General features: G+C 58.8%; 1 protein-coding gene across 1 annotated transcript; it reads right to left on the bottom strand.

Annotated features, from left to right (window-relative positions):
• Window positions 1–8109: 8109 nt before the first annotated feature.
• On the bottom strand, window positions 8110–9282 carry LOC117183721 (uncharacterized). Its single transcript, XM_033378610.1, has 2 exons — window positions 8539–9282; window positions 8110–8444 (listed from the first exon to the last, which is right to left on the bottom strand). The coding sequence occupies exons 1-2, from the start codon at window positions 9251–9253 to the stop codon at window positions 8356–8358; spliced, it is 804 nt and encodes a 267-aa protein (XP_033234501.1). The 5' UTR covers window positions 9254–9282; the 3' UTR covers window positions 8110–8355.
• Between the last annotated feature and the right edge of the window lie 948 nt (window positions 9283–10230).

Here is a 10230-nt window from a genome sequence, read left to right as displayed (position 1 = left end):
TCCGTCCGCACAAGATCGGACCGAAGCTGGTCACCGGACAAGAGGACCGCCTTGCAAGCGAAGACACGCACACCGGAATTGATTACGCGGGTCCCTTCGAAATACGGAGTTACACAGGCAGACCGTGCCTGATAACCAAGGGGTATGTGTGTGTGTTCGTGTGTTTTTCCACGAAGGCACGACGAGGGTGTCCGCAGCGCATTCACTCCGACAATGGCAAAACTTTCGTTGGTGCCGCCAAGGTGTTTTCCCGTGACTTCCTAGAAGCATTCAAGGGCTCGATAACTGATGCGTACAGCCATCACCGGGTTTCGTGGCATTTTATCCCACTAGGAGCTCCACACATGGGAGGTCTGTGGGAAGCCGGGGTGAAGAGTTTGTAAGGAAGTTCTCAGGCCGAGGTACAGCTTCTCAGTCTGTCCAGGGCCCGGTCCTTCCCCACAGCAAAATTTGTTGTGTGAGGACCTAAGGGGAGAGCCGCTCGTGGCGAAAGCGCGCCCGTGGGGTGGATCGTGGGACGGTCGGGCCTGGCCCGGCCACGGGGCGTGGGTTAAGCCGTGCGTGGGAGCTGCAGAGACGTGCGTTGCGGGTCATGTATGGCGGGAGAAGAGGTTTGGATCAGGGATCGGAAGGGTATGGGAGAGGGGAGCCCAGCTTAGCAGATGCCGCATGATCCACGACTCACATCTGCGTCGCCAGGTCCCCAGGGCGAGTGTGTAGGAGAGGGAACCCAGCTTTGCGAATGCCGCGTGAATCCACGACTCACATCCAGCATCGCCGGGTCCCCCGGGGAAAAGGTACAGGAGAGGAGAAACCCAGCTTGGTGAATGCCGCGTGATCCACGACTCACATCCACTTCGCTGGGCCTCCCGGGAAAAGGGAAGAGAGGGGGAGGGGGAGTGAGTGACTCCTACGGGCGAATGTTCTGAGACAGGTGGGTGGAGGTTGGTGTCTTTATTATTTTCGGATCATTTCCCTACTTAAAATCCCGCGCCTGCAGCGGGGAAATAAGCGCCAAAAACTTATATTAAACCACATGTGTGCATGGATATGTAAAAAAAAAACTGCGGGAATGTTCTGTCTATGCCTGCCTACTGCACCGATCTGTTCCCCCCCAGAGCTCACATACGTGAGGTGGCTCACCCTTGTTTCCCTCCTTTGGGGTCCTGGTATCCCGCGGCGGGTCCTCGTCACGTCGGCTTATCTCGTACACCGCGTGCTCACAACTTCTTCTTTGCTTTCTACACACCGCGGTCGCGGCTTATTTTCCGTCACACAACCGGTCTTGTTCAGCCCTTGGAGATCACTCCTGAGTCTCGCCCGCGCTGGACCGTGCCAGGCCTCTGCTTTGTCTTTTTCCAGCTTCTCTGCCGCTTCGTGGCTGCGCAGCTTCGGCTGTCGGCCTCGGCGGCGTGGGCGATCGGCTGCGTCTCTGTATTCTCTGCTTCGCCGTCGGCCCTTTCCTCGGCTGCGTGGGCGTAAAGCCGATCGGCGGCTTCTCTGCCGCTTCGCTCTCTTTCCTCTGTGTATAGCCGTTCTCTTCGTTGCGCTCTCTCTTCGCTGCGTGGCCGTCGTCTGCGTCTCTCTTTCGTGTGTGTATAGCCGTTCTCTTCATTGCGTTCTCTCTTCCGTGCGTGGCCGTCTCTCTTTCGTGTGTGTATAGCCGCTCTCTTCGTTGCGTTCTCTCTTCGCTGCGTGTACTCTTACTAATAGAAAAAACCCCACTGTTTTGGGTTTCTTAGCCTATTTCTTATTTTAATTAAGGAACTGAGGATTCATTTGTTTGTCTTGGTAATAATAATAGTACTAGTAATATAATGAGATAAAGATAATAGTAGATAATAATGAAACTAGGTAACACCCGTCGGGGCGGTCCCTTCAAGGGATGGCGTCGTGGTCTCTATTGTGGCGGCTTGTGCCTTCACACTCCCTTCCTACTTCGGGGTGGGGCGCGGTGAAATGCGCACCAAGGTTCCACTGATGGATACGCGGAAGCGTTGGCCGTCGTGGTATTCCAGGCTGCGGATCCGGCCGCGCCCGTGACGCGCCGCGTTTACCTGAGCGCTGGCGCCTTCCAGCAAGCTCTGCGGGATGCGACGGTCAGGCGTGCTGACCCGCCAGGCGACTGGGGCGATTGGCCACTCCTGCTCCTCCTGCAGCGCGTTTAACTCGGGCATCTCGTCGAATGCGGTGAGCAGTCCGCCCGCTTCTGCTTCTGCCAATCCCAAGGACAGGTCGCTGTCCTCCTTTGGGTGGCTCGGGTTTCCTGCTTCGGCCTCTCGGGTCGTGCGGCTCGTCGATTTCGGGTTCGGTGCGTTGGGGTCGGTGGGAACTGGCGATAGCCACTTTATTGGTGCGTGGTCCAGCGGTTGCCAGTCGGGATTCACCCTTGTTTCCGGGGCTGTCGCCTCCTCCTGCGCGTCCCACTCCTGTAGTCTGGCGCGCCACCCGTCGTCCCAGCTGGTGTCCGGGATCGGGCCGTTTGGGTTCGCCTGCCCTCCCAAGATCCAGGCTACCTCCGCGTCTCCGTCATCCCTGGGAATTGGGGACACGGGGCCGTCCTGTAGGCCGAGTTCCTGGAGTAGTTGGGGCAGCTCATTGCCGGTTACGCGGCTGGGTGGCTCGTTTTCGTCCTGAAGGCCGAGGTTCCGGAGCCGTCGGGGCAGCACATCGCCCAGACTGTCGTCGCGGATCCGTAGCGGAGTGGTATCGTCCTCCCCTAGGAGCGGTACCCCTTCGCCGCTTGCGGTGTCGTTGTCTGCCGCCGGGATGATCTCCCTCTCGGGCCTGGGTGGAGTGATGGGCCGTGGATGGGCGAGCAGCAGCTGCAGGGTCTTATCGGCGTCCTTCCAGGTGGTCCAAGGGGCCACGTCCACCGCGATGTTGGCTGGTGTGTCCTTCTGGCAGTTGGCCGGCCCATCTTCGTCCTCGCTCACGTCTGAGTATGGGCACGTCGCGGCCCGCTCGGCCTCCAGTTGGCGGTTTAGCTCCCAGACGGAGTGTTTGACCCATGGACGGCCACCCGCTTTCCCGAAACGTCGGTCGTGCAGGAACTCCTCATCGGTGCTTGCCTGGCAGGTCGATTCCCAGTGCTTGTCGGCCTCCATCGTCGGGCTGGTGAACCCTTCGTCGGAGCTGCTGTCGTAGTTCGGCCGTGGGGTCTGCGGGTTTTCCATACGGTATAGGTAATAGGGCGGTGCTGGTGGGGACCGCAGCCGCCGTTTGTGCGCGACTGGGGAGCTGCTCTGTTCCTCGGAGTTGGGGTCCGGGCTGACGCGTCTTCGAGTCGCGCGTGGGGTGACGGCGGTGCCTGTTCCTTGGCCTGGATGCTTGCGGCGGCGTGGGCGTCTTGGTGGTTCCTGTTGGGCCCGGCCTGCTCGGACCTCCCCGTCTGAATCCGATGACCGCATCGCCTCCACTGTGATGATTCCCGACGGATTGTCTCGTGACGTGCTCGGACGGACGACGTCGTTGAGCCATGCCAGGGTCGTGGTTGTCGGTCGGCGGGGCGACGGTGGGCCTTCGGGGCGGGCCCGACGTCGGGATGGCCTAGGTGGCCTGGGTGGTCGTGGTATGGCTCCTGTCGATGGGCCATGCTGCGTTGGGTTGCCTGGTTCTGCTTGCGGGTCCGGGGCGTGGTGTCTTGTTGGTGGTTGGCTGGTCGTGGACCGTGGTTGCCTTGAGCTGGGCGGCGACGCACCCCTAGGATGCCCCTCCGTGCCATCCTCTGCCTCTAGAGGCTGTGCGTCGCTCGTCCTTGGGTTGTCCATGTCGGCTCTGGAGGGGGGAAGAAACCTTGTTTGGTTAGAACCTTACCTGTGCCACTGATGTGCCCTGTGCCCTGGGTTTCCCTGATCGGTGCATTCTCTAGTTCTGGCTATTTCTTACTCTAATCCCTTAAGGGGAGTTAAGCTATCTTACTGCGCGTGTACGCGGTTGCCCCTTGCGGGGCGAGGACATTATGGCAGCGCACCACCATAAGTGGCCCTCATGAACTCGCGGTTTTTCTGGTGCTGGGTTCGTCGTCATCGTTGTCTTCGTTGTCTTCGCTGGTGAGTGTGTGCTCGTTGTCGTGGTAGGCCTTGAGGTCGGCTAGTCCGGCCGTTCGTCGTTGTCTTCCCGGATGCTTCTGGAGTCGGGCTATGGTGGGAGAAATAAATTTAATCACTTTGTAAGGCCCCTCATATTTGGGAGCCAGTTTGGCAGCGAAGTTGTCCGCCGCTTTGGACAGGTGATGTTGGCGTAGCATCACGAGCGTCCCGATCGTGGGTCTCCATTCACGTCGACGCAGGTTGTAGGTCCTGCTATGCGTCTGTGATGCCTGCTGGGTATTTTCCTGTACGATGGCGAAGATTTCCTTGAGTCGCTTGGCCTTGTCGGTTGGGGTCTCTGTCACTTCGCCTAGTCCTGGGGTCGTCTCTTCGTACAAGGCTCCAGGCAACCGAGGTTCCCGGCCGAGTACGATGAATGCTGGGCTGAAGCCTGTGGTGTCCGATGTGCTGCTGTTGATGGCTAGGCTGAGTTCGGGTAGCAGCTCGTCCCATGTCCGCTGGTCTCCATCGATGTACTGGGTGATCATGGTTTTTATCGTCCTATTGGCTCGTTCCGTGGGGTTTTGTTGTGGCGTATAGGGCGCCGTATACTCCAGTTCCATGCCTACTAGTTTGCAGAACTTTCGGAAAGAGCGACTCGTGAATTGGGTCCCGTTGTCGCATACGAATTTCCGTGGTGTTCCGAAGCGGCTTAGGATCCGTTCCCGGAAAGCGGTCTCCAGTAGTGCGGTGGTGGCCTTGCGGAGTGGGACCAACTCCACCCACTTGCTGAAGGCGTCGAGGAACACTAGTATTGCCGTGTTTGGATCGGGGCAATGGTCCAATGAAGTCGGCGCAGACGATGTCCAGTGGTTCCTGGGCTTGGCGGGTGTGCATCTTCCCTCCTGGTTTGGTTTGACTCACCTTGTACTGCTGGCACTTGGTGCACTGCTGGATATATCGGGCGATATCTCGGGGCAGTCCGGGCCAGTAGTACCTCTGGGCTATTCGTGTCGCCGTCTTCCTGATTCCGAGGTGTCCTGCTGTCGGATGGTCGTGGCACTCTTCTAGCACGCGTCGGCGGTGGTCCTTGTGGACACATAGTTTCCATTTGATAGGGTCTTCTTCGCTGGTTCTGCTGCTGGCTCGTTTGTATATTTGGTCGCTCTCGATGATGAACTCCGGACGTCCTTCCGGCTGTTCCTGGATCCGCTTGCGGAGCCTCTGCAGCCAGGGGCAGGGGCAAGGGTCCCGGTCTTCGTCCACTCGCTGCAGGGCTTCTACTGGTTGTCGTGAGAGGGCGTCAGCCACAACGTTCTGGCTTCCTCGGCGGTAGTGGATGTCAAACCGATATTGCTGGAGCTTCAAGGCCCAGCGGGCGATGCGTCCCGTTGGATTATCGATGGAGTTCAACCACTTCAAGGCGAGGTGATCCGTGATTACATCGAAGTGGTATCCTTCCAGAAAGCATCGGAGCTTCCGGATTGCCCAGACTACAGCAAGGCACTCTTTCTCGGTGGCCGAGTAGTTTTCCTCTGCCTTGAGTAGTCGACGGCTTGCGTAGGCGATGACTCTTTCTGCTCCGTCGATCTGTTGTGTCAATACTGCTCCGAGGCCATACGAACTGGCGTCCGTTTGGAGTACGAATCGCTCGGCGAAGTCGGGGCATGCCAGGACTGGTGCTTGCGTAAGTCTTTCCTTGAGAGTCTCGAATGCCTGCTGTTGTTCGTCTGTCCACTCCCACTTTTGATCCTTTTTGAGCAGGTTGGTTATGGGCTGGACCACCGTGGCGAAGTTGGGGACGAAGCGTCGGTACCAGGATGCCATCCCGATGCAGCGTCGCAGTTCTTTCAGTGTGGTGGGCGGTGCTAGTTTCTGGACTGCGCTGACCTTGTCTGGGTCCGTGTGGATGCCTTGTTCGCTGATGACATGGCCGAGGTAGACTAAACTCTTCCTGAAGAAACTACACTTGTTTCTGTTCAGTCGGAGGTTCGCCTCTCGCAGCCTCCTGAAAACCTCGCGAAGGTGGTCGATGTGTTCTTCTAGCGTGGCTCCGATGACGATGATATCGTCGAGGTACGCGAACGCGTACGGCTCCATGGTGGGTCCGATGACGCTGTCCAAAGCCCGCTGGAACGTCGCTGGGGCTGAGTGCAGGCCGAAAGGCATGACCTTCCACTGGAAGAGTACTCTGCCGGGGACGGTAAATGCTGTTGCCTCTCTGCTGCCCTCGGCCACCGGGATCTGCCAGTATCCGTTTTTGAAGTCCAGCGTGGAGATGTAGCGAGCGTGGCGAAGTCTCTCGAGATGGTTAATCCGTGGCAGCGGATATGCGTCTGGCACCGAGCGGGCATTTAGCTGGCGATAATCCACGCACATTCGCATTTCTCCGGTCTTCTTTCCTACCAAGACGATTGGGGCGCTGTGGGGACTGTGGGATGGCTTGATCCTTCTGTCCCGTAGCAGCTCGTCCACCTGCGCGTTGATGATCTTCTGCATGGCCGGGTTCTTCGGGAAATAGCGTTGCTTCACGGGCCTGTCGTCTCGCATTGTTATCGTGTGTTCGGCGATGTGGGAGACTCCACCTAGTCCGTCGAATTTTGCCAGTTCTTCTTCCAGAAACTTGCCTGCCCACGGCTTGGGGGGTGGTTCGGGGTCTGGGTCTTGCTGCCACGGCGATAGGTCCTCCAGTTCCAGAGCGGTAATGGCGGCCAAGATCGCGGTCTCGTAGTCATCCGAGTCGGCTGGGCGAAACGGGTTGCGTTCCCGAGCTATCTCGGTGTCGGCTAATGGCTCCAGTTGGTAGTCCGTCGTCGTGGCTCCTGTGATCTCGTCCTGTGGTATCGGGGTTCGTGGCTTGCGTGATGTCTGTCGTGCTGGGTTACTACGTGGTGACTCCCGGTTTGATGAGCTGGCCCTGGGGTGGTCCAGCGGCGCTGAAGCTATCTCTGCCGAAGTTTTCTGCTTTCTGCTGTGTCCTGTTGGTGACTCCTGGTTCGACGAGCTGGCCCTGGATTGATCCAGTGGTGCCGGAGCTGTCTCTGCCAAAGTCCTCTGTTTCCTGCTGTGTCCTGTTGATGACTCCTGGTTCGACGAGCTGGCCCTGGATTGATCCAGTGGAGCCGGAGCTGTCTCTGCCAAAGTCCTCTGTTTCCTGCTGCGTTGTCCTGCTGGTGTCGGGGTTCGTGCTGGGGAACTGGCCATGGTTGGTTCCATCGGTGTCGCATTTCGTTCCGTCGTAGCTTTCTTCGTGTCCTGTTGTGGTGGCGTAGTCCTGGGGTTGTTCCTTGATCTTGTCTGGTAGGGCTTTGTTGTCGCTGCGGTTGGATGGTTCGTGGTTGGCTGTGGGGTGTTGGTCTGCGGCTGGTCTCGGATGGCAGTGGAGTCCACAAACGTGACAGACCGTGGGCGTGGCTGGGCGGTGCATGATGGTATCGTCCCGGCGGGTTTCTGCTGCAACTTCAGCTGTAGATATGCACGTCCGCAGTGGATCCTCGCGCGGATGCCACAGAGGAAGTCGAGTCCCAAGATGAAGTCGTCTAATACCGTGGGGAGTATAAGAAGAGATACCTGTGTTTTTTGCTGATCCAGGCGCACTGTGACTGCTATCGCTTGGTTGATCTCCTTCCTGGTTCCATCTGCCAGGCGGATCCTGGTCCTCACCTCTCGCCTGTTCTCGGTCGTCCCTATCTCCTTCGCCAGCCGCTCACTGATGAAGGATCGTGTGGCTCCAGTGTCGAGGGTGGCCGCAAATGCTCTCCCATTGATGTCCACCAGGGCAGCGATCCTTCCTCCGGTCATGCTTAATGGGTGGGTTTCTCCTGTTCCTGGGTGCGCGCCTCCGTCCATGTCCCAGTTGGGCGGAGACCCGACCCGTTTCCCGACGCGAGTTTCCGGCAGCAGTTGATGGTCCGGACCCCTCGGTGGTCACATTCCCAACAGAACAGCTTCTGTCGGTTTGTGCACGCACTACTGAAATGGCCGTTTTCCCCGCAGTTCCGGCAGGCTCGATGTACATCGATCGCCTGCTCTTGCTCCTGGCCGATTCCTCTGTTGGCGATCTTGGTTTTCCCGGGTGTCTCGCGTGTGTTGCCTCGTTGGGGGTTGGTTCCATTGCCGATATAGGCGGCTCGATGGTTCTGCGTGGTCCCGATGCTACGGAGTGCGTCTCGGTCCCGCGCGGTTTCGTAGGCCGAGACGAGCTGGTTCAATTCTGTGAGTGATCGGAAATCCTGTCTGCGCGTGTACATTTGATACTCCGGACGGAGATTCTCGTAGATCCGCTCGAGTTCCTGTTCCCGAGTATACTGGGCTCGCTGCATCATCAGACGCAACTCGATAAGGTAATCCCGGAAGGATTCCTTGGGCTTCTGTTCCCGACTTCGTATGGTGTCTTCCAGCCGCTGGAAGTATCTGGGGGGCAGGAAGAATTCTAGGAATTCTTTCCGAAAGTCTGTCCAATTCTGTCCCTGCATCTGAAAAGTTCGGAACCATCCTTCGGCCCTACCTGTAAGGAGACCGGAGATGGCTCGCGGCAACTGCTCTGGGCTCCCGCCGTATGATTCCACTCGCTCCTCGAGCCTTTCGATGAACGCTAGTGGGTCCGCGTGGCCGTCGAAAGTAACTCCCCATTTCCGGAGTTTGTCCGCTAGTAACGAGTATGAAATCTCACCCCCTCCGGGGCGTGAGACCCAATGTCCCTGAGGAAGACGTGGCTGTTCTCCGTCCGTGGTTGTCTGGTGGCTAGGCGTGGCCACTGGTCCGGTGGTAGTGGGTCCTGGCTCGTGGTTCCTGCTGGACGCCTCTGGTCTGATTCCTTGGAGTGGTCCTTGGGCATTGCGTCGTGGTTGCTCGTCCTGAGCGGCCGGTGTCTCGGTTGCTGACTCGCGGTATCCGTGGGTGGATCCTTGGCTCGTGCTGGGCAGTTCGGGTACGATTAACCGCAGTTTTGGTCCCTCCTTGCTGTCTTCAATCTTCGTCCGGCTCTCTGGCCCGGGTGACGTGGCTGGACTCCGGTGGTCCCTGGGGCTCGGGATGTTCCCAAAGTGCGTGGCCAATTCGTCCAGCCTTGCTTGCACGGCTTCGGGGTGCCCTGGGCGTGCGATGAATGCGGTGATCCGGTTCCGTAGGTCCTCTACAGTCCCAGTTTCCCCTAGTCCAAACTCCTTAGCTAGGCTCTGCAGCTCGTCCTTCCTGCGGGACGCTATCCAGCGGATGTTCATCCTGATCCTGGTGACCTAATCGTGGCACCGGTGCGAGTCCTTATCAGCACAGTCTGGGGCTCCTGTACTAGGATACACAGCACTGGGTGGGGAGTCTTGTTCGAAGGACACGCGGCACGGTACTGGGTCGGTGATCCTATACTAGGATACACGGCACTGGGGTGAGGGATCCTGTCGAAGGACACGCGGCACGGTACTAGATCGGTGATCCTGTACTAGGATACACAGCACTGGGTTGGATGATCCTGCCGAAGGACACGCGGCACGGCACTAGATCGGTGATCCTGTACTAGGATACACAGCACTGGGTTGGATGATCCTGTCGAAGGATACGTGGCGCGGTACCGGGAAAGGTTCTGTCTGATTGCTCGGTGGTAGCTGTGTGACTGCCCGGTGACAACTGCGTGACTGCCCGGTAACAACTGCCTCCACCGGTGTTCCTGCTCCGCCTTATATTGGCCGCGGCCATGGCTTTGTGGCCGAGGGCTCCTCTGCCATGTAGCTGCTCCTCTGCGTTCGCCGGCTGTCCCTCGCTGCTCCGTGATCTACCGCTGCTTCGCTGCTCGGTCACTCTCTCGCTGCTCTGTCACTGCCTGGCTGCTCGGTCACTGTCTCGCTGCTCTGTCACTGCCTGGCTGCTCTGTCACTGTCTCGCAGCTCTGTCACTGCCTCGCTGCTCTGTCGCTGCTGATCTTCCGCTCTGCCGCTGCCTCGCTGCTCTGTCGCTGCTGCTTCTCTGCTCTGCCGCTGCCTCGTTGCTCTGTCGCTGCTGCTTCGTTGCTCTGCCCCTGCTCTGTCGCTGCTGCTTCGTTGCTCTGCCTCTGCTCTGTCGCTGCTGCTTTGTTGCCCTGCCGCTGCTGCTGCTTGGCTACTCTGTCGCTGGTGCCGCTTTGTCGCCGGCGCGTGCCAAAGTTTTAGGCGCCGTCCGCGGCCATTTTCCCCCGGCACGCGGTGCTGGGTCTTCGGCGCCTCTCCCC

Source organism: Drosophila pseudoobscura, chromosome 3 (assembly GCF_009870125.1).
Source record: "Drosophila pseudoobscura strain MV-25-SWS-2005 chromosome 3, UCI_Dpse_MV25, whole genome shotgun sequence".
NCBI lineage: Eukaryota > Metazoa > Arthropoda > Insecta > Diptera > Drosophilidae > Drosophila > Drosophila pseudoobscura.
Note: the sequence above shows the minus strand (reverse complement) of the source record. Positions and strands in the feature narration are given on the sequence as shown.